At 53.3% G+C, this 23,953-nt stretch overlaps 2 protein-coding genes across 2 annotated transcripts in view; one reads left to right on the forward strand and one right to left on the reverse strand.

Annotated features, from left to right (window-relative positions):
• Positions 1-23,953, forward strand: part of CUNH7orf50 (chromosome unknown C7orf50 homolog) — a 135,083-nt gene that overhangs the window by 92,198 nt on the left and 18,932 nt on the right. The window lies entirely within an intron of this gene.
• Positions 6,467-21,423, reverse strand: GPR146 (G protein-coupled receptor 146). Its single transcript, XM_023740249.1, has 2 exons — positions 20,272-21,423; positions 6,467-9,069 (listed from the first exon to the last, which is right to left on the reverse strand). The coding sequence occupies exons 1-2, from the start codon at positions 20,410-20,412 to the stop codon at positions 8,032-8,034; spliced, it is 1,179 nt and encodes a 392-aa protein (XP_023596017.1). The 5' UTR covers positions 20,413-21,423; the 3' UTR covers positions 6,467-8,031.

Here is a 23,953-nt window from a genome sequence, read left to right on the forward strand (position 1 = left end):
GTTGTTCTACCTCTGTTTGTGTTAGTTTAGGTAGATAGTGTGTTTCTAGAAATTTGTCCATTTCCTCTAGGTTTTCAAATTTGTTAAGAGTACAATTTTCCATATTATTCTGTTATGATACTTTTAATTTCAGTTGGGTCTGTTGTGATATCGCCCATCTTATTTCTTATTCGGGCAATTTGCTTCTCCTGTTTCTCTTTTGTCAGTTTGGCCAATGGTTTATCAATTTTGTTGACCTTTTCAGAGAACCAGCTTTTGGTCTTGTTAACTCTTTCAATTGTTTTTCTATTCTCTATTTCATTTCATACTGCTCTAATTCTTATCCTTTCTTTTAGTGGCCGAAGGCTTCTTTTGCTGCTCTCTTTCTATTTGTTCAAGTTGTAGGGTTAATGTTTTAATTTTGGCCTTTTCTTCTTTTTAGACATGTGCGTTTATTGCTATAAATTCACCTCTGAGTGCTGCTTTTGCTGTGTCTCAAAGGTTCTGGTAGGATATGTTATCATTCTCTTTTGATTCTGTGAATTTCTTTATTCTATCCTTAATTTCTTCTATAAGCCAGTAGTTTTTGAGCAAGGTGTTGTTTAGTTTCCATGTATTTGATTTTTTTTTCCTTGCTTTTTCTGTTACTGATTTCTACTTTTATGGCTTTATAGTCAGAAAAGATGCTTTGTAATATTTTGATGCTTTGGATTCTGTTAAGCCTTGCTTTATAGCCTAATATGTGTTCTATTCTGGAGAATATTCCATGTGTGTTGGAAAAGAAAGTAGACTTGGCTGCTGTTGGGTGGAGTGTTTGGTATATGTCTATGAGATCAAGTTGGTTGATTGTGGCATTTAGATCTGCTATGTCTTTATTGAGCTTCTTTCTGGATGTTCTGTTCTTCACTGAAAGTGGTGTATTGAAGTCTCCTACTGTTATTGTGGAGCTGTCTATCTCTCTTTTCAATGCTGTTAGAGTTTATGTATTTTGGAGCCCTGTTGTTGGGTGTGTAAATATTTATTATAGTTATGTCCTCCTGGTGTATTGACCCTTTAATCATTATATAGTGTCCTTTGTGGTGGATTTTCCTTTAAAGTCTATTTTGTTGGAGGTTAATATTGCCACTCCTGCTCTTTTTTGATTGTTGTTTGCTTGATATATATTTTTTACCTCCTTTGAGTTTTGTTTGTGTCTTTAAAATCTAAGGTGTGTCTCTTGTAGGCAGCATATGGATGGATCGTGTTTTTTTAATCCATTCTGCCACTCTCTGTCTCTGTATTGGTGCATTTAGTCTGGTTACATTCAGTGTAAATATTGATAGGTATGAGTTTAGTGCTGTCATTTTGATGCCTTTTTTTGTGTGTTGTTGACAGTTTCTTTGTTCCACTTAATTTTCTGTGCTGAATCGTTTTTCTTTATGTATTTTTTTCTCATCTTTTTCATTGTCGTTGATTTTGTATTTGCTGAGTCTTTATGTTTTTCTTGTTTTTTATTTTGATGTGTAGGAGTGTTAGTCTCCTTTGTGGTTACCTTAATATTTACCCCTATTTTTCTAAGTTTAAACCAGTCTTTTATTTCTTTATATCGCCCTGTCTTCCTCTCCATATGAAAGATCTGTGACTGCATTTTTTAGTCCTTCTTGTTTTAATGTTGTCATCTTTTACATAGTGACATCTCTGTTTCCCTATTTTCGGTGTTTTAGCTTTGATTTGTTTTTGTGTCTTCCCTATCTGGGTTGATATCTGGTTGCTCTGTCCTGTGTTCTAGTCTTGGGTTGTTATCTGATGTTATTGATTTTCTAACCAGAGGACTCCCTTTAGTATTTCTTGTAATTTTGGTTTGGTTTCTGCAAATTCCCTAAACTTCTGTTTATCTGGAAATGTCCTAATTTCACCATCATATTTGAGAGACAGTTTTGCCAGATACATAATTCTTGGCTGGCAGTTTTTTTCTGTCAAGGCTTTATATATGTCATCCCTTTGCCTTCTTGCCTGCATGGTTTCTGCTGAGTAGCCCAAGCTTAGTCTTATTGACTCTCCTTTGTGGATGACTTTTCATTTATCCCTAGCCGCTCTCAAAATTCTCTCTTTATCTTTGGTTTTTGCAAGTTTGATTATAATATGTCTTGGTGCATTTCTTTTGGGATGTACCTTGTATGGGGTTTGATAAGCATCTTGGATAGATATCTTCTCATCTTTCACAATATCAGGGAAGTTTTCTGCCAACTAATCTTCAACAATTCTGTCTGTAATTTCTGTTATCCCCCTGTTCTGGTATTCCATTCACTCGTAGGTTATTCCTCTTGATAGAGTGTCACATAATTCTTAGGGTTTCTTCAGTTTTTAAAATTCTTTTGTCTTATTTTTCCTCAAATAAGTTGATGTCAAGTGCTATCTTCAGTCTCACTAATTCTGACTTCCATTGCCTCAGTTCTGCTTCTGTTACTTTCTATTGTGTCGTCTAATTATGAAATTTTATTACTAGTGTTCTGCATTTCTGTTTGCTGTCTCTCTGTGGATTCTTGCAGCCTGTTAAATGTGTCATTATGCTCTTCTATAATCTTCTTAAGTTCCTCTGTTGCTTTGTCTGTGTGTTCCTTGGCTTGTTCTGCATTTTGCATCATCTCTTTCCTGATCTCTTGAAGAGTTCTGTATGTTAATCTTTGTATTCTACCTCCAATAATTCCAAGAAGTTATGTTTCTCCAAAAATTTCTTGAATCTTTGTTTTGGGAGCTTGCTGAAGCCATCATGGTCTGTGTCTTTATGTGATTTGATTTTGACTGTTGTCTCTGAGCCATCAATAAGTTATTATATTAATTTAGTTTCTGTTTGCTTACTATGTCCTAGCTTCTTGTTTTTTTGTTTTTAATATACCCAAATAGGCTGCTCATGTGAGCTAGTTTGATTATTGGTGTCTTTGAAGCTCTCACGTACTGTCACCGGGTGGTTAGATCTGTTACTAGGTATGTGAACCCAGGAGTCTGTTTACTTTTCTTGTATGGATTCGGCTCAGGTGTCCAGATAGTCAATCACCAAGTGTGTGGTGCAGGTTCTCACCTACAGTCCTAGACGGGCAGGGGCAATTAGAGTAGGCACAGGTATCTGGCTACAGTTGGGGTCACACGCTGAGCAAGGCAGGGGGCTGATGGCTGCCTCTGAGTTTCTGGGAGGAAAGCATGTCCCTGTTCCCTGGAGCTTATTGTTGGTGCGTTTTGCAGCTGGACTATGGGCACCCAATGCTGTTGGCTGTAAGGACTGGGAAGCACCACTTATTCTTGGACCTGTCATGGGTGGGTAGGTGGCATGGGTGGAGCCACCAGTCCTCAGGCCCCTGATGTGGGTAGGTGAGGATGCTGCTCAATAGGCAGAGCAGTGTCAAATGTCACGAACCTGCCACTCCACCATATCGCTGACAGTTGAAGTTAGGCTTCAGGTATATACTCTCTTGTACTGTGCTAATGAGGGCCTACGCTGTTGAAATGGGCCCACACAAGTCTGTGCAGGGGTGAAAGGCATTCAGAGTCCATGGCCCACTTATGTTTGTGCCTAGGCAAAGGTACACTCCCCCTTTTTAAGTGAAATGAAATGTTTTGCAGAACCCTAATCCATGTCAGGAGGCATTGGTGGCACAGTGGTAGAATTCTCGCCTTACATACAGGAGACTCAGGTTCAATTTCCAGCCAGTGCACCTCATGTGCAGCCACCACCCATCTGTCAGTGGAGATTTGCCTGGCTATGATGCTGAACAGGTTTCAGCACAGCTTCCAGACTAAGACTAGGAAGAAAGGCCTGGCGATTGACTGCCAAAAATTAGCCAGTGAAAACTCTGGATCACAATGATTGTCATGGGGATGGTGCAGAACCAGACAGGGTTGATGTTGCCTGCCTCTTGGACCATTACAGGCACCGAGTACACACATGTAGAAGCCTGGACCAGTCGATGCTCCATGCACCCATCTGCCTGGCAGGTGGCTCTGCTCCCACAGATGCCACCTTTGGTGCCTGGCGCTTTCTCCTCGCTGACACAGGAGCACGTGTGTGTGTGAAAACACGACTCGCCGAGTGAACACTCCCCACAGGCCTTCCTGTGACGGAGATCAGTGTCTCCCTTAACCACTCATTCTGTCAGGGTCAGAAGCCCCCCAGTGTGCACCCCCACCTCCAGCCTCTTTTTCACACCCCAGTGCTGGGCACCCCCCCATCAGGAGCTCAAGCTCCGCACATGCATTGCTACGGTCTTGTAATGACCGTGTAAAAATGAAGGTGAGGAGGGCGATTCCCACCATGGAATGATGATCCGCGTGCCAGGTACTGAGCTCCATGCTTCCCTTGGAGCAGCCCCTAATCCTCTCAGGTGCCCTTGTAGCAGCCGCATCATCCTTTCCATTTTACAGAGGACACAAGCACAGAGAGGCAAAGAAGGTGCCACTTGGTACGTGACAGCGCCTGGATCTGAACTCAGGCCATTCGCTCAGATCCCAGGGCTTCACCGCCATGCCGCTGGTACCAGCGGAAGAGCACTGGTCACCTGGGACAGCAGTCCACATCTTCATGTCGAGTGCAGTCAGACACAGGACTCAGCTAAACGCTCAGCGCTGAGCAGGTTAGAGCATCGAGGAGGTTAGCACCTGCTTCTTGTTAGGAAAAGCAGAAACTGAAAACTGTCTCTGGTCTTCGTTCCCCACTGCCCCTCACTGCCTTCACGGAGTCCCTGGTGTGCACAGCACCTTTGCAAGGGGCAGTGGGCGGCTGGCCCAAGCTGCCCTATGACTCACGGGTGGTTTCTGAGATGCAGTTTTAGATGTCCCCACTCTGAGGCTGACGCATGTGTGAGCACTTCCAGGAACTCTGCATCTCGTAAGGAAGGGAAAAGCTGTGCGTGCACGGGTGTGTATGCGTGTATGGACGCCTGTTATATGTGCATGTGTGTGAGTACATGCGTGTGTGTGCACGTGTGCATGCACGTGTGTATGTGTTGCTTCTGGCATAGAGTTCTAGGAATACTTGTTCCTCTGTCGTTGAAGGGATGATTCTGTCCTCTCATGCTGCCGTTTTTGCCATGTGGTTGACAAAAATTGGAAGAGTAGGTTGCTTTCTGAGGTACCTTTTCTCTACGAACTTGGCAGAGACCTTCCTGATGTCGCTGTTACGTGGCTAGGACTTGTCCTTTTGTTGCTAAGGGAATAGTGATGAGGGTAAAGTTAGGTCAGGAGCCAGTGGTGAGGACTTGTGTCCAGAATAAATCCAGAGCGACCTCAAATCAGTTAGAAAAATGGGCAAACACCCAAAGAGGCACTTCATTAAGAGGAAGTCCAGATGGCCAGTAAATATGTGAAAAGAGCCCCAGTCTCATTACAGTTGGGGAAAACCTCAGTCTTCCTACTAGATTGGCCAAAAATATAAAGTATGTTTCGATTTGTGAGGATGTGTGAGGACGCCTGCTGGTGGGGCATCCACGGTGCAGCCACTTTGGGAAGCAGCGTGGAGCCATACCTAGAGCTGGCCATGTGTGTGCCTGTGGCCAGCTGTGCCCCTTCTGGGTGATGTGGTGCACCAGGAGACAGGGACAGGAAAGTTACTGTGGAACTGTCCTGTGTATCCAAGGCATAGAGAGTCTTGCTGCCCATCACCCAGCCCCAGTCGCCACCAGCACACAGCCCCTCGAGTCATGTGCATGTTAAGCAGCCTGGTTGTTGGGGAGGCCGTTTTGTATGAGCAATTCTAGGAACCCCAGCCCTCCCAGGAGCTCTCCATCCGGAGCACAGAGTGGCAGGAAATGTGAGCAGGAGAAAGGCCTTTTTACTTGGAACAGCCACAAAGCCCAGCCCCCTCCCCCCATCCTATTTCCCCTAAGGGCAGTGATGGCTTCCCGACTAAGCCCACTTCTGTAGATTGGCCTGGACTCCTGGCCTCTCCGTGAGAGATTTAAAAGACCCATCACGCGGCCGGCCACTCAGGCCTCAGAGGCTCTGATCGTGCACTGTGGCCAGAATGGAATCGGGGGGATTACCGCCACCACGTCTCAGCAAACATGAATCCTCAAGTGGGAGATGCCAGAATGGGATGCCCCCACCATCTGGCCCCATAATCTTTTTCTGAAGAGCTGGCTTCCCGCCTGCTCTGAGTCAGGCTCCTTGTACATGAGGAGGAGGAGAGGGACGCCAGGCTGCAGCTGTGAAGAAGGGAAAGAAATCTTGGTGCAGCCTTCACCCCAAGCAGCAAGAGAGGCCACACTGCCCCTTGTGCACACCTTTCACAGCCAAGGCATCCAGAAAACTTGCCTCACCGGACCCAGTGCTCACCGGAGGCTCCACAGCATCCAGCAGCCAGGCCAGAGTGGGCCTCAGCCCTCAGCCTATCGTACCCTGTGGTTCTCACAAAGCTTGTCCACGGCATCCAGCAGCCAGGCCGGAGTGGGCCTCAGCACTCAGCCCAGTGTGCCCCGTGGTTCTCACAGAGCGGGCAGGCTCTGGCTCAGCCTGTCATATTGGGAGGGATGCAATTCGTATGTAATAAAGTAATGGCCATTGGCTCGTGGGCTGAAGGTCCCCAGAGATGAGGGCCCAGGGGCGGGTTCCTGCTGGGAGTGGCTGTCGCACTGCAGAGCTGTGCTCCATTGTCCTCGGGGCCAGACATACCAGGAGGCCACATTTTTCAGATTGTCAGAAGGTAGCAGGTTGCATATGTTGGATGTTATAGACTCCTCCCTCCGTGGTGTCAGCTGTACCCTATAATCACATCAGTATTGATCCCATAAGTGTGTAGGACCAACTCAGACTGTGCGTGCCCTCTGCCAGGTTTGCTACCGATGGAATGTCCCTTGTCCTCAGAGACTTCTGGGATTTAGGACTGAGGACCGAGGGTTGTGGGCTTAGGTATAACTTAACCATAAAGAACCAGGTGGGGGAACGGGATGCCTTCGCGTCCACATGTTTAACGCAGATGTTTATAAAGTTGGGGAAGGTCAGAGGACCGAGACCCTAGACTGGATTCAGCTGAGGGCAGATGTTGGTCTGGCAGCATTTTAGGTGGTGGCTGTGCAGGCTCTGCTGGGTGGTGGGGGCGTGACAGGTCTCTGGCTTCCCTTTTCTGAGCTCACCTGCATTTACCTAAAGGCCAGGACAGACCAGGCAGCTGCCTCTAATTAGGTTGCCAGGCTTTGGTTACCCAGCACATGCACCACAGAAGCCCCAACAAGGCAGGCTGCAGGTCCCCGGCAGCCAGCCCAGGGAACCCGTCCTCACGACCAGCAGCCTTTCCTCTCCAATATGTTTCTATCCTTTAGTTCTGGGCACATTTTGGGGATGATGTAGGACTGACACTACCTGTAGGAGCAGCAGGGGTCAGGGGACGTCGAGGCCATTTATGTGTGAGGAGTGAGCTTGCTGCTGCTTAATTATCCCGCTGCTGAAAGTCAGCTATAGCTGACCGTTGTTCCTCGTGTGTTTTGAAATGTTTCAGTGCCATCTTGTGTGACAAGCACGCTCCCAGCAGCCTGGCCCCGTGCTGTCCCCACACAGCCCTGGGCTCATCACAACGTGCACAAGCAGCATAGTAGGCCACCCACCCCATTCTGATATGCGCATGTCTGTATTATCTCCTTCATTTTAATACTTAATGATTTTCCTAGCGGACAGATCTTTTCATAAAACAACAACAGAAAAAAGGAAGGGGAATCAAGTATTTGAACAATACGAACAAGCAAAGCATAAATACTGGCTTAGGTGTCATCACTTCATTTAAAAAGCCACCTGTTGAGAAGGCTGAATGCAAGTGCATCCTGGAGGCTCGGGCCTCAGGGGTGTGTGCAAGGAGTACACACAGCTCACAGAGAGTGGGCACTAACGCAAGGGTAGCTTATTTGCATGTTAGGCCTCAGACAGGCCTCTTTCTGGAAAACACAGAACTTCAAGCAAACACGCCTGTGCTGTTCTTGGTGTTGGTGCCTGTCTTCATGGGGACAAGGGCAGGAGCGCCAAAGGTGACCCAGTGCAGTGTTCCAGTCACAGCCTTAGTTTACGTCTGTGTTCAAGGACCGCACCCAGGAGGGGCTAGGCCTCCACCTGCTGCACGCCGCCTTGGTCCTGGACACAGTGCCTTGGCCCACACTGCAGCCTCTTGGCCAGCCGCCGGAGCTTACTAGGGAAGCTCTTGTCCATGTGGCGGTAGAGCAGGGGCATCACCGAGCTGCTGGAGAAGGCCAGGAGCCGGGCAGCATCCTTGGCGAGGGGCAGGACCCCCATGTAGTGCCCGTCCACAGGCCTCCCCCGCGTGGCCACGAGCACCTGCCCCAGGAGGGTCACATAGTATGGCGTCCAGAGCCCAAGCTGTGTGCCCACAGTGACCCCCAGCAGCCGGTGCATAGAGGAGTCCAGCCTGCCCGCATCACCTCGGCTGAGAGGCGTGTCCTCCTTACGCAGCCGGGCGATGAGTGCCAGTGCATAGAGGGCGGCTAGGGCGGGCACCACGTAACCAACAAGCACCATGATGGCATCAGCAGCCTCAGTGCTTCGCATCTCGGCGCACTCGGCAAGCCGTGAGGACACGTGGCTGCAGATGTGGAAGAGCAGGGAGGAGAAGCTGGTGAGCAGTGCACCACCCCAGACAAAACCACACACGTGCCGCGTGTTGTACACGCTGGACATGTAGGTGCGTGGCAATGCCCGCTCTATGTAGCAGTCGAGACTGAGCAGCGCAGTGGAATACATGGTCACCAGGGCAGACACGTGGAACAGGGTCAGCAGCGTAACCTGGGCCTCACTGCTCAGCCGCCACAGGGCCCAGCGCGCGTGGGCCGGCCCCAGCAGGTAGGCAGGTGCCAGGGCACCAAGGACCAGCCCAGCCACGGCCATGTTGACGAAGTAGACGTCGGGCATGCTCATGCTGCGCCGGCTGTACAGGTTGGCGAGCACCAGCAGTGCGTTGTAGCCCAGACCCAGTGGGAGGCCCACCAGCAGGTAGAGCAGCGAGAGTGCCCACAGGGCCAGCGGCAGGTCCCGGCACAGAGGCAGGTCAGAGCCACCCACCGTCCCATTGAGCGCATCACAGCCCCACATGGCGCTGGGTCCAGCTGCTCTTGGTGCAGCGCCCTGTGGGGAGAAGGGGAGAGTCAGCACGTGTTAGGACAGCTAGCCCCTCAGATGCACAGAGACCCCAGAACCCTGATGGCCTCTAGGAAGGGGACTTCCCTGAGTATGTATCTCTTTGAAGAGAAAGCTAGTGGCTGCAGATGGCCACATGCCTCACAGTGCTGGGATGCTGGTTCTGAAGAAGATCTGGGTAGCGGGTGGCTCGCTCCAGAAGCTCCCATGGAAGCCGTTACATAGCCTTGCCCGGCCAGGGGTGGGCACCTCTCTGCCTACTCTGCCCTCGAGGAGAGTCCAGCTGGTGGTTGTGCCCTTCCACGTGGGGGGCTCCTCAAGGCCCCACTGCCCTAGCAAGTCCGAGTCTGAGCCCTGGGACCAGAGGATTCAGGAGTGCTCTGACCCCTCCTGCAGGCCCTGCCCTGCCACATCAGCCCACCTCCCTGTCACCTCACCACCCTCATCACTCCATTACCTCGCCATCCTAATCATCTTACCACCCTGTCACCTTACCTCCCCATCACCTCGTCATCCTATCATGGTTCCCCATCACCTCACCCCCATGACACCTTGCCACCATGGCACTGTCACTCAGCCACCCGTCACTCCATTACCTCATCATTTTGCCTCCCCATCACTCCGCTACCACGTCACCCCACCGCTCTGCCACCACATCACTCCATTACCTCGCCTCCCTCGTCACCTTGCTTCCCTCAACTGTAGCTTCTTTACTGAAAAGTGGGACCAGAAAGACAAACCACCTTCCGGAGAGGATCAGGTGCAAAGACACTGTACAGCCTGGTGGGCTAGGCCCTTGGGAGGGAGACCTGGGGCCTCACCACGGCCATGGTGCTGAGTGGAGGGCGATGGGGGACTTGAGTTGTTCCCTGCAGTTGGGCCTTGGCCACCCAAGCAACACCCTGCCCTCGCCTGGATGTGGCCTGGTGTTCTGTATCCACTTCCATCCACCATGGCTGGTGTTCGGTCACACTACAGGGCTGTTGAGACTTGGTGTGAAATCCCTTCTGTCCTGCCCTCAACCAACATCTGGGGCCAGGGTCCTCCCAGCTCACAAGCAACCAGGAGACACAGTGGATTGCAGCTGCTGGTCCCAGTTCTCCCACCTTGTCCCTGCTTCCCTGCCCCTTCCCTCTCTGCCTCCCCTCAGTGTACACGTGCTGAGTGACTGCAGGGTCCCAGGGGGCTGTGCTAGGGTGCACAGCACACCCTGCTGCTGCCCCAGGAGCCTGCAGTTCAGAGGAGACAAAGATGTGGGAAACTGTGCCAGCAGGAGCCGGAGGCTCCTTCATGAGGCTCTGGTGACCTGAGCCAGGGTGGGCGGGGGCACCTCTGATGAGGTGCTGCTGCTCCAGGAGGTTGCAGGGCATCGGGATGGGGTGCAGAGAGCGCCGGGGTTCTCTCTGGGTGGCACTCTCCCAGCTCCCGGAACCTGGTCCCTCCTGGGCTGTGGCGAGGTCAGCTGCTGTGGACCTTTTGGCGGGAGGTGGGGCTTAATGCTGCTATCCCCCCGAGGCTTGGTGTGCAGCCACCACAGGGTCTGAGTGCTCTGATGCGGAGCCAACAGCACGGTTTAGGCTGGTCTGTGCATCCTCACTGGGGGACCTGCCTTGGGGTTCGCATCACCTGTGCCAGGTATCTGAACTAGAAGTTGGTTGATGGAGCTGTGATGTGAAGAAGAGCTCCCTGCTCTCCCAGACAACCGCAGTCTTCACAAATGTTCTGGTTCTCTGGGGAGAACCTTACATTCAAAGTGTAGTTTGGCCCAACCATATCTCCTGCTCTCAGAATGAAAAAAATGACATTCTTAGCCAAACACATACAAAGCAGACCTTTCTCTTTCCCGGAGCTTAGAACAAAGTAAGGAAGCTGGCCCTGCCCCAGCCTGAGGTCCCCTGCCCGCCGTGGAGCACTGAGGCTCAGCTCCCAGGAACCAGGCAGCCACAGAAAGGCCTCGCTTGGGTGGAAGACCTGCGTGAGCCACGCCCTGCCCCTTTGCCTGCTGTCCAACTGGGTGAGCCCCCCAACCTATGAAGTGAGGAGTGGCTGGGACGCCCAAGGCTGATTCAGGTGTACATGCTGATCTTGAGGCTGTGGGGGCAGGTGGCACAGACTGATAACTTCAGGGCAATGAAGAAAAGTGAAGTCTGTAGGGCGCTGCTTTGGAAAAAACAGTGCCTCCCTCCAGTGTCCCTGGAGCCACTTGTGCATCCCATGACAGAAGTTGTGTCGGACTCTCACATGTCTGTACTTGTGAGACCATGCAGTCCTTGATGACAGGGCCTAGTCTAAACCACTTTTGTATCTCAGTCTCACACTCAAATATCAGATGGACAGATGAATAGGGGATGGGTAGATCAATGGTTGGATGGATGGATATGTGAATTTTTGTTCAGATGCATGGCCATACGTCCTCAGATGACAGACTAAGAGAAACTGAATTTGTAGGGACATTTTGCAATCCTAATGAATGCCACCCAGCATCCTGGTGATGAATGTCAGATGGCAGTGGAGGTACTGAATCACACCCTCGTGGGCGGCACCGGGACTGCCCACACCCACGTGTCAGCCACACTACCTCATGTCCAGTGTGAACACGATTCTTCTCTCTAGACAATGGTCCCAGCCCTCTGATCTCCACACGTCCCTTCATCAACAGACTGAGAACCTCCAGGCACTCGGCATCACAGGGATGGGGTGAAGGAGTATGAATGTGCTGGGGGCTAAGTCTGCTCAGAGAGATGACGCGAACATGCAGAGAACGCCAGAAAAGGCTGCGAAGAGGCCACACTCTCACACACGCGTCCCCGCGGTGAGCGTCCTGAGGAGGAGGCCGCTCTCCCACACAGGCGTCCCCGCGGTGAGCGTCCTGAGGAGGCCGTTCTCCCGCACACGCGTCCCCGCGGTGAGCGTCCTGAGGAGGCCGTTCTCCCGCACACGCATCCCCATGGTGAGCGTCCTGAGGAGGCTGCTCTCTCACACGTGTCCCTGCAGTGAGCTTCATGGGGTCACTGACTAAGGAATGGTTGGTTGTCTCACGAGTTAGAGGAGGTTTCCCTGTCTGTGTCATCTGGCTTCCTGGTGCTGGGTTTTCTCTCTGCACTCTCCCCGTCCCGCACCCCTGTATCCACCCTCCGGGCCCCATCCTGCTGTCTGCCCAGCAGCTGCTCCTGTCTCGGTGTCTCTGGTCCCCTCCTTCAGGAAGTTGAGGACCACTGGGGGTGGGGGTGTAGCCCACTGTCCGCATCCCAGGTACTGCCCCCAGACAGCCTCAGCTGAAAAGCCTTCCTCCTGCTGTCCAGGAAACGGTGGGTTCCTGTGGCCACCGCGAATATACCTCAGTAAGCAAATGTTTTCACCCCAAGATGGCCCTGCTTGTCCTCTGTCACCCTGTTGTGGCTAAGTCACCCCTGGTCTGGTCGCACCAAGCCTGCCTCCCTCTGGGACTCCCCGTGGCACAGCTGGGACCTTCCTGCATGTTCTCATTTCAAACCTTCGTCCTCACCTCAGGGAGACAAGGCGAGAGCAGGAACTGCACCCAAAGAGGATAGGCTCTTCATTAACTGTGAGGCAGAGTCTCTCTGCGCTGCCTGTTCACATGAGGAAAAGCTGCTGGCACCTGCCATAGGAGTGTGTCCAGGGAGAAAGCACCCATCACCTGACTGACCTCATTAAACACTGAATGCTTTCCCAGGCCCAGCTCTCTGCCAGCTTCCCCTTTCATTTCACGGAGCACATTCACGTTGGTGCCAGCTGACTTTGCACTCCCTCCAGCCACGTCTCCACTCGCCTAGCCCCTCACTCAGCCACCCAGCCTGGCCTCCAGCCACCAGCCATGTCGGGCCATCCTGCTCTTACCGTCACTGTGTGCCCTGCATTCTCTGTGCCAGTGCTCCCACTCACTCAGGAAGCAAAGGCAGCCACAGAGAGCTCTGTTGTGTTTCTCTGGAAACTCCACAGGCGCCTTATCAGCAGTGGCCATGCAGCCTGGGTTTCCTGTACGTGTGTGAGCGCGCGTGTGTGCGTGCGTGTATGTGTGTGTGAGCAACCACAAGTGAATGCACGGGCCACACTTGTTTTTCTTCTAGTAAATTACTCACAGAGTTTCTGCCTTGCTTGGCAGGCAGCTGAGGCCCCTCCCTCTCTCTGTTTACAGCCAGTTTCAAGAAGTGAGAGGCTGCGCTCAGAAGAGAGTGGGCTGAGGGCAGATGTGTGCACACCCTCGCCCTCCCAGATCACACGCGCAGGTTCCCAGGGGATGGCGCAGCTCTGAGGGCTTTGTGCGGACACAGCCCACATGTGAGGGCCCGGCCACTTTGCAAAGCCTGGCAGAGACTCACGAGAGCCTGCAGCCACTTCCTCGTTCTCCGTGTGTATGGGAAGTTGAGTGAAGAGTTTCTTTTTCTCCTTGAGGACATTCATCTGTAGGACCAGGGACAGAAGAGCATCTGCCTTTGAGAGGATCAGGCTGCATCCATGCAGACCAGCAGGGCACAGAGCAGGGGCAGGGGTTAAAGTGAGCAGAGGAGATGTGCGTGTTCTGCAGCCTCCTGATGAAGCATCACTGTGTGTGAATGTGAGCATGAGCGTGGCTCTCTGTGAGTCAGCAAGGGCTGCTCGGTGGGCACAAAGGCAGGCAGAGCCATGGTCTTGTGCACCGTGGGGCTTCGCTGAGCCAGCAGGGCCCCTGGGCTGTGCCCCAGACTGCAAACACCCAGCCCAGGTGAGGTCAGCGAGGGGCGCCTTGACTCTCAGGAAACTGTCATGTGGAATACACTCGTGCAGGACTTTCTTCACACGTTCCTGTGCTCATATGGCCACCGCCAGCTCTCCATTCCCTTCCTTACACGTTGAGTGAAGGATGGTTTTGATGTCAGACGCAGCTGACATCTGAGCTACAGGTCCAGTTTCCACTCTTGGCTCTGACACGCTCCACGGCAGTATGGGGTACGCAGAAGCCTCAGAGCAGAGTGCCGCTGACTCGGTCACTTCACAAACACAGTGTATCCATTTCCTACAGCATGGAACGTTCCTGAAGCTGGTGTGGCTGTGTTGTCCATGTGAGATCAGGGGCACGTGTGGAAGGAGGAGAAGGCAGAAGGTGGTGGGCACGTGTGGCCCAGGAAGCCCCATGGTGGGAGCCACAATTGCTCATCTGAGTGGACACTGCCCCCCAGCCAGGCGGGTGGTGTACACAGGGGTCCAGGCAAGTACACAGTGGTAGGGTCAGCTTCCTTCACCCCGAGTCCCCCTGCCTGCAGGCTGGTGATTGGCAGCACAGGGGGCAGTAGACCCGGGGTGTTGTGCCCCGAGGACTGGTCAGTGGCTGCCCGTTGGGCATATGGGGACAGCCCTCAGCGTGGCTCACCAATGGCAGCTGCCCTGGTGACGTGGCCCCATGGGCAGCACATCAGGTGTTCCTGCCCATCCTAGCCACTGAGCGATTAGGGAAGGTGCTTCCTCCTGTGGAGCAACGGCCCTCTCATCCTGATGAAGGGTCCGAGAGTCTCCTGTTCCCAGATGAGCACTACTCTGCAGGACCTTCCGGAACCTGTGACCAGGCCCTGCACCAGCACCTGGTCCTGGAGGCGTTGGTAGGAGACGAGGCTGAGGGCCCCAGTCCCCACTGCTCTTTTCGTGCTTCCATCCTACGTCAGAACCTGGGGTGGAGGCTTTGGAGCCTGTGTCGTTGGCGGGGGCGGGGGGGTCCTCCCAGTTCTGAGACAGTGGCCTCCTTCCCCAAGTTGGCTTGCTGTAATCTCCTTGATGACAGAGGTACCTGGATGGTGGTGGTGGGAGGCAGGAGGTGGGGGGAAGTCCCCAGAACCCTCTCACCAGAAGCAGGTCTGAAACACAAAGTTCCAGGCTCACCAAGGCAACTGTGGCTCCTCAGGGATGCGGGAGAGGAGAAGGGGGTTGTCCCGAGGCCCAGCCGGCTGCCTCCTCTAGGTCCCTGTGACCCTGGCATGCGCAGAGCCCTCCAAGTTCACACCATGTCCTGCGGTGCTAATTCTGGAAGCCACGTTCTGTCTGAGGTGAGGGTTCATGACCCACTTCCAGGGGGGGGCTATCCCCTGCTGTGGCTCCCCTCCCCCACCACTTACATTCTTGCCTGCCACCTCCTCTCCACCCCCAGAGCTACACTGGCCTGTCTGGCCACCTGCTCTCCATTCCTGCCCCGGCCTCTCCCCGCCTCCAAAACCTGCCCGTCATTTCTCATTCAGCCTTGCACTGGCACCCAGCTGGCACCCAGCTGGCCACTCATGTGCAGCCCACTCGCCAGGCCTAATTGCCAAGAGCGGTCACTTCTGAGGTGGCGCCTGTATTGAGCTGAACCCCCTGGGCCTCCACCGTGACCGCACTTCCAGACCAGCCCTCGGACCTCCACCCTCACCTCCCTCCTGCACCCCCAGGCTCAGCCCCTTGGTGCCTCCCTCCAGCCCCAGCCACGCACTGCTGTCCTGCTGTTCTCCCTCCGGCAGCTGGGCGTCCCTGCTGGCCTCAGCCATTCAGTCGGTGAGCTTGGCAGCCAGGTCAGGCTGTCTTACCTCAGCGGGCCCAGTTGTGTTTTTACCTTTTCCTTCTGCCTTCCTGACCTCTGTGACCTCTCAAAGCCTTGAGCTTCCAAGACCAGGGATATGGTGGAAGATGGGGGTGGGCACCTCAACTGCCCATCCCCGCTGGGCACCTCACCTGGCACAGCAGGCTAGAGTCTGTCCCAGACCCCGTGACAGTAGGGGTGTCAGACAGGAGTGTCGTCTGTGACACCTGGCCCGTTTCACTCAGACGCTCATAGATGACCACACCTGACCACACACATGGGTGCTTAGAAGCTGGCTTGCTCGTGAGTGGTCTGCTCACGTGGAAGTCCAGGCCAGCTGTCTCAGGGAGCCGAGTCCTTGACAGTGAGTGTATAAAATGCACATGGAAATGCCTGCACCCCTTAGCTTCCGGGCATCTCCTTCATCCCACAGTGGTCAGGAACTCAGGCCGCAGCCAGACAGGTGAGATTCAAGTCCCAGATGTACTGTGACAAGCGGATGATGCCGGTCAGGAGAGTTACTTCCTCTCCCTCACGCTGCAGTTTCCTCAGCTTGAGGGACATCTCCTGAAGTTGTTAGGAGGACGGAGTATGCCAGCCCATGCGATGCACTCAGCGTGCAGCCCTGGGCCTGGCTGTCAGTGTGTGGTGTAGCAGGTTGGTGCTAGGCTTTCAGCATCCTTGCTCATCACACGCAGGGGCTGCTCTGTGAATGTCCACGTGGAGTCCTGCCTGATGGATGGACGCAGAGCAGAGGAAGCTGAAGGGCGGGGGGCTTACATGCCAAGCCTGCGTTCTGAGGGTAGCAGAGTCTTGGCTGTCATGTTCCAGTTGGGTTTGGTGACAGCACAAACGGTTGTGTTCCTGGTGCTCACCAGCACTCCATCAGGGCGTCAAGACTGGCTTTTCCAGAATGTTCACTGCTTTCAGAGGGGTGTGGACCAGGAAGGAGAAGATTCTCCAAGGCCTCAGTTCCTGTTCCCTCCTGACTTGTGAGAGCTTCTGGGGTCCCGTTTGTGACTGCCGTGGAGAGAGGCTCTCAGGGCGGAATTCCTCCCCAGCTGAGTCAGCCACATGCAGCAGGACTCCTTCGCACGGGGGGCACCTGTCTGTCCTGGGGCCAGGGACCACCAAGGGTGGCTGTCAGGAGTACTTTCTGGGGAGACCCCAGCATCTTAAGAAAGAGCCCAGAGGGACCCACTCCAGGCCAGCCACAGTGATGTCTGCGAGCACAGTGTACTTGGTGGTCCCAGCAGAGTGGGATACATGAGGGGTTCAGAATCAGCTTGGAGGGGGGCGACTGACTCTGGGCTGACAATGACAGGGGCAGGTCTGCCATCCTGGTAGACAGGAGCATGCCACTCAGGACTCCTAGAGGGTTCATGTACATGAGTGTGCATATGTGTACGTGCATATATGAGTGCGTGTGTGTGTGAGTACATGTGTGGGAGGGAGTGTGCATGTGTGTGTGAGTGCATGTGTGTATATGCGTGTGAGTGGGTGCATGTCTGAGCCCGTGCATGAGTGAATGCATGTGTGTTTGAGTGTGTGTGCGTATGTGTGTTCCTACATAGAGCCAGCAAACATGAAAAATTAATGAGGAGTCATCCTTTTCCGAGCTAGCTGAACTAGTTTCACTAGTACCTTAAAATGCTATTTTCTTGCCTCTCTTAAACATATTCTACCCGTGGTGCTCTGGCCTTTCAGAGCTGACACCCCCTGCCCCACCCCACCCCATGCTGGCTGGCCCCACCGTGAGCCACTCTATGTCGGCTCTCACACGCTGACCCTGCCTGGAGCTCTCGTTCTGGCCTTGTCCCTCCCTGGCCTCGTTTACACACACCCCCTAGCCAGTCTCGCTGAGTGATAGCTGTCCATCTCTCCTTCCGCCCACTGAGCATTCTGTGGAGGTGGGGAGCCTTTGTCTGCACTCAGCAGCCTGGCCCCAAGCACTCATGGACTGAAAACCAAGGAAGGGACACATCAGCAACGCAAAAGGCTGTCCCCCGGTGAGGGATAGAATTTCCCCACCGAGTGGGAAGGATGGCAAACAGGGTGGGGTGCCTCCTGTCCTTCTCGAATGGGTGTTGTGTGGCCATGTTTGGGATGTAAATTTGGGTGTGAGTAGAATGGCAAGGCCCTGGGCAGTGCACCCCAAGAAGGAGGGAGAGTAGTGGGCCGACACTCAGGCTTCCTAGCAGAGGGGCTGCTTGTTCCATTTTATGGAGACATGGTGAGGCACACAAGACACTCAGCTCTGGGCGAACATTCTGGAACCATCGACTGCTTTGGAAGTGACCCTGAATGTGCACTTCCTTCCGCAGTAATGGGCAGGGCTTTAGCTACAATTAACATTGAGCCTTTTGAGCTGGGTGCTCCGGAAAGGCTGGTGTTTCCTTTGGTTCTCAACGTCGAATGCTGACGCACGCTGATGCTATCACACACACTGCATCTTCCTGGGGCACCATCAGACAGCGCGTTGTGTGGACACCTGCTCTGACTCCTGTGGCCGCTTCATGCACAGCAAGAGGGGGCGCAGACAGCTGACTCAGATGCAGACATGGGGCTCTGTCACCGTGTGGCCGCCCAGGGGCCCAGTGCCTCGGCCAGGCCTGGTTTAGCTTTTCGCTGCCTCAGCTTTTTTGTTCCCTGACTAGCTTGGTTTGTCGCCAGACCCAGGGAAAACAAAAAACTTCCTAGGGAACTCAGGGCCACACTGAGACCAGTCAGGTCTCTGTTCCAGACGCTGAACCCCATGGCCCCCCCGACCAGGCATGGTCCCACCTAAAGGGAAGTCCTCTGCCACAGACATTAACATGGCAGCCGGGTCCTTTCTGAGGGAGGAGCCAGTGGTGGTTTTTTACTTTCCACATTGGGTCTGTGGAACAGTGGGGGCCCTTGGTGGGCAGGAGTCCTAATTAAACATGGAAAAGTCCCCCCACGTCTCTGTGGCACACAGGTTCGCATGACCCTGGGCACTCTTGTCCTCATGCGGCTACTGGGCGGCTGGCCTGAGGGAGCAGCTCCACTCCCCGCAGCACCTCGTGTGGCATCTCATGTGAGAGAGAGCTCACCTTTCACTGTCAGCCTGGTCCCTCTGGGGTTTGTGAAGCTGGACTGCAAAGAAGGAATGGCTGGAAGTCCTGCTTCCAAGAGGGGAGATGTTGTCTGACTGCTGTGTCCACTTCCATGACGGGTCTGACTTTCAGGAGACAGCTCCCCCCAAAGGCAGCATCTCTGTTTGGCCCCCACGGTTCTGTTTGACTGTGCAGTTGGGTTGCCACTGGCCAGGAGTCAGTCATTTTTCCAGATCCTCATTACATCCCAGGGGCTGTGGATGAAGGCAGCACCCAGGAGCCCCTTCTGCCCGTCCTGCACATAAATCCCACCAGCATATCTCCCTGGCCAGTGATCTTTGTGGGCTTGTTTTTATTCACTGTGACACAGACAGACTAGCAGTGACATCCGAACCTGGAGCCTCATGTATGCCTGCTTCAGGAAGAGAGAGGCGCCTTGCCTTTCCATACGCCTGCAGGGCCGAGCCACAAGGATACTGAGTGACTGGACATTGACAGTCTGTCCTGTACCTCTCCTGCCGGTTCTTGCACACCCCACACTCCCTCAGGACGCTACCAGGGTAGGTCGGGTGGGGGCCCCAAACCCGGCCTCCAGCCGTGAGGTGACGTGGAGCAAGCACCCAGCAGGTGCGGCAGTTCTCTCTGAAGCTGTGGTCTTTGAGGCCTTCTCGGCTGAGGAAGTGGCACTATGCACCGTGCAGGCACTGTGCAGTTATCGATGGAGCCTAGTCTCGCTCACAGAGGCTCCTCCAGTTTGGACTCTAAGGTCTCTAGCCACCCCAGATCCGCATGAATAGCCAGGGAGCCTGGTTGGAGTCGCTTTCCACTCCCTGGCTGGGCAAGAGGCTGGCCCAGAAGGCTGTGGCCAATTTGCTGCTGAAGGCCTGCCCCCGCTGGACAGTGCAGATAGCGGACAAGCGGGTAGGCATCAGATCAGCACTGATGATAAGTCTCCACAGATAAAGTATCAAAGACGCTGCTCTGGTGAGATCAGTGCCCTGCAGAGAGGAGCTGTCTCTCCCTGCCCACCACAGGAAGGAGCTCGGAAGTTTCAGACTGATCCAACTCTGTGGCTCCTGCTGCTGTGAGGTTTCGGAGCGTGAAGGCCATCACCTTCTTCCATGTAAGCCCAGGAACCCCTCTCCATGCTGCGGGATTTTCTCTTCCAGACACCAGCTGCCCAAGAAGAGGATGAACCACAGACTGGCTATCTCCATTTAGACATAATTTCGGAATTTACTAAAAATATTTTTAATCGTGAAACGAGTGAAAGCTATAAATAATCCCAGTGACCCAGGAGAAGGTCGTCAGGCCCGCAGGACACAGAGGAGCCGGCGTCCGGGGGTGGAGAGGCCGCCTGCCCATCAACAGGTTAATGACCACAGCCAACTGGCCGCTCGTGAGACCTGGCCCGCCCCTGCTCCGTGACACGCGGGGGCGGACGCCGGTGGGGGGTGCGGGGACTCAGGCCTGAGCCCAGAGACCCCTGGACAGGCATTTTGTCCATAGTCCGGGCCCAGCCCCGGAGTTGCAGCCTGTCCCGGCCCGCCCCAGCCCCAGCCCCTCACTCACCGGTCGCCGTCCCCCCGCGCGCCGACAGGTCGGGCTCCGCTGCTGCAGCACTCTCCACTGCTCACGGCACGCCGCCCAGGCCGTGTGTACACACGTGACCGCCCCGCCCCGCGGCCTCCGAGCGACAGTGCCGCCAGCCATTGGCCCTGGAGCGGCGTCCGACCATGGGGCTGGGTGGTGGCCAGCGGCCCGTTATGTAACCCGACACCGGGCCGAGCGGTGGAGGGGCCCTGCAGTTGCCGGTGCTGTTCTGCAAACCCCAGGACCTGGGAGACTTCCCCGGACCTCCTGGCGCCCACTCAATTACTTCTCAAAAGCGCGGTACCGATGCTGCTGAGTCACCGCACATGCTAATCTGCAGGATGCAGACCCCCCCGCACCCGTGAAGGAAGCAGGCGGGTGGTGAGCATCTCATAGCAGATACACCTGTTCCTGTTTCTGCCCCAAATTTGCTTGCTGTTTGGAAATTCACCCTAGCTTCCTGTTTTAGGAATTTCTTTGTAAACTGAACCGACCCCAGGAAAATGATTTTAAAGAGACAGTGCAGCCTGACTGGTTGTGTCACCGTTGTGTAAGTTACACGTTGGGAAAGTTAAAAGAGCAAAGTTACCCACACACCCCCCAGCTGTAACTTTGTGGCAGAGTAGCACCTTGACAGACAGCACATTCTCACTCAAGATCTAAGATCATTTCCTTCTGAAAATCCAAGTGTGAAGGTTGCAGAGTGCAATGCAGGTTTGCCTTGTGACCAGGTGGAAGGGACAGATAAGAGGAGCCCCACAACTGGCCCTGCTTCGCCCATGCTGGGGACCTTGCGGGACGGGGGAGCTGCCTGCCCATGGGACCAGAGAACAAAGCTGGTGTCAGCTCAGGCCAGGTTCCCACCTAGGCTGAAGGGCAGAGCTTCATCCTCTGTCCAAGGCACTGGGGGACCCCTGGGGCCTCCCCTACCTCCTTCGCCCTGTTGCCATCACCCCAAGTTGCTCCTCAGTCCCAATTTCAAGCTTCTGTAGCAGCGGGGGCCGTGCAGCAGCCACATGGCCTCAAGGCCATAGGTGCCAGCCTTACTTACTGTCTTAGTTATTTAGTGCTGCTGTCACAGAAATACCACAAGTGGATGGCATCAACGAACAGAAATTTATTATCTCGCAGTCTAGTAGGCTAGAAGTCCAAATTCAGGGCGTCAGCTCCAGGGGAAGGCTTTCTCTCTGTCGGCTCTGAAGGAAGGTCCTTGTCATCAATCTTCCCCTGAACTAGGAGCTTCTCGGCACAGGGACCACCAGTCCACAGGACACACTCTTCTCCTGGCACTATTTTCTTAATGGTATGAGGTCTCCATCTCCCTGCTCTCTTCTTCTGTATCTCAAAAGAGATTAATTTAAAACACAACCTAATGTAGATTGAGTCCTGCCTCATTAACATAACTATTGCTTATCTCACCTCAAACATAATAAAGGTAGGATTTCCAACACAGGAAAATCACATCAGATGACGAAATGGTGGAGAGGCAAACAATACTAGGAATCATGACCTAGCAAAGTTGACAGATATTTTGGGGGAACACAATTCAATCCATGACTCTTAAAAATGGTCCTTGTTAGTCAACAGTGATACCCAACAGCTCATGAGGACTTACTGTGGCCAGGTTCTGTGTAAAGCCCTCCAGACAATCCCTTGAGGACGACATGCCCATGTTTCATCGAATCTAAGACCCATTAACACAAAGTGTACACTGTTTTATGTACCACTAAAAAAGCAAAACTGTCTGCTGACTTAAACCCTGAGACCCCAGTAGTTCTAAGAAGCATCCCGATTTTGTTGTTAGGTTGTTGTTAGGTGCCATCGAGTCAGTTCTGACTCATAGTGACCCTGTGTACAACAGAAATGAGAAAAACAAAAAAAAGTGCCTTGGCATCAGTGAAATACAGTATCCTTATCCTTATCTTAAATCTCACTGAGGCTCAGAAAACCTGATTGACTTGCCCAGGGTCACACAGCAGGGCCAGGATCTGATCTAGGTGGTCTACAGACCAGCAGTTGGGAATTTGAGTCCTCCTGACAATCTACTGTGGGGCAGTAGTGGCTCAGGGGTAGAATTCCTGCCATCCACGCAGGAGATCCGGGTTCGATTCCTGGCCAGTGCCCCTCATATGCAGCCACCACCCTGTCAGTGGAGGCTTGCATGTTGCTATGATGCTGAACAGGTTTCAGTGGAGCTTCCAGCTAAGACAGACTAGGAAGAAAGGCCTGGTGACTGACTTTCAAAAACCAGCCAGTGAAAACCCTATAGGTCACAACGGTGTGATCCACAGCTGTTCACGGGGGTGTGTTGTAGGGTAAAAACATCACAAAGTTTAGTAAAGCAAAAAAGAAAGTTTTATTTGGCATATATTAAAAAAGGCAGAAGTGGGAAGCAGAAAAGCATGCTGCTAGAGCCATGCCTGCGAGTCCAGAGAATATTATAGAATAGGCAAGAATGGGAAAACGGAGGAGTATGCTATTAGAGCCATTGTCTGCCCAAATCCAAGGAATGTTACAAAATCATCAGTATATATTAACATTATAAATGGGCAAAACCATTGAAAGCTTCACCTGTTCACACACTGGCTAGAAACTGATTCTACATTTTGAATTGTCTTTCTTAACAATCATGGGTACAGGTATCAGTAAAGACAGTCAGGAGGGTCCTCACTGGTCCAACAAATGTTCTATTCACTAAATGCTAACAGAAAAAGATAAGAGTTGTGGAAACTCTTTTGTGTCCTGTTTTATGATTTGTTTACATGAAAATGAAAGGTTCCCTAAAAGATGTTTTCCAAGATCATCCTAGCTATTGTCTTTATACCTCAGGGCCCAGTTGATGTGTCCTTGCGAGTCCTTGTGAGTCCAGCTCCAGCTGGGTCACATTTTAGAACAAGGAATAATGGCTCCAATATTATCTCCTACATCAGATGGCACAGGACTGGGCAGTGTTGCACATGGGGTCACCATGAATTGGGGCCAAATCGACAGCAGCTAACAACTACAATAATCTGCTGCATAAATAAGTGTTGTTATCACCATTGTATTCACGGCCTATCACCTGAGAACTCCTGACCCGAGTCCACCTGTGCTGGCCTGGTACCTGGAATGTGAGGTGTAGGGGATCTCCCTACGAGGTGCACCGTGGCGGTAGAACTGCTTGTTTATAACGCGTCGGGGACGAGGGAGAGGCTAGAGGTCCGGCTGTGTCTACGCACTTAGCACTCAGGGTCGCCGCAGGCTTTGTTATCTACAAAGAGGAGTCCCCCCTGCCAGGTAGGCAAATGCAGTCAGGGAGAATGGCAGAAAGCCTGTGTGTTGTGGAAATCCTTGCAGCGAGCCCACCCTACCAAGCCAAGAGAAGCATCTTACGGCTGGGCTGTAAATACCACTGTGGAGGGCTGCAGCCCTGTGACTTGCTGCTGAGTGGTGCTGGACTCCTGGTGAGCAGCCCCCGTCCTGGGGAGAGGAGTGGGCTTCTGCTGCTGGCGTGTGGAGGGGGCAGAGCTGGGCCTGCATCTTGGGCTTCCAGCTGCCGCACAGTCCAGTGCTGATGTCTGAACACCCCTGGAGGTGGCCTGCATCCTGGCGAGGACTTCCGGAGAGCAGGAGGTACGTGTCCCGGGCCAGGCTGTGCCCATCACTCTGTGTGTGTGGGGGG

The sequence above is a fragment of the Trichechus manatus genome, unplaced genomic scaffold (genome assembly GCF_000243295.1).
Source record: "Trichechus manatus latirostris isolate Lorelei unplaced genomic scaffold, TriManLat1.0 scaffold00151, whole genome shotgun sequence".
Lineage (NCBI taxonomy): Eukaryota > Metazoa > Chordata > Mammalia > Sirenia > Trichechidae > Trichechus > Trichechus manatus.

Bases quoted from the DNA above. Each gene is read 5' to 3' on its own strand.
- GPR146 (XM_023740249.1), bottom strand. From the start codon at position 20,412: ATGGCTGGCGGCACTGTCGCTCGGAGGCCGCGGGGCGGGGCGGTCACG. The intron at 9,070-20,271 runs GTGAGTGAGGGG...TTCTCCCCACAG, and splicing joins GCGCGGGGGGACGGCGACCG to GGCGCTGCACCAAGAGCAGC.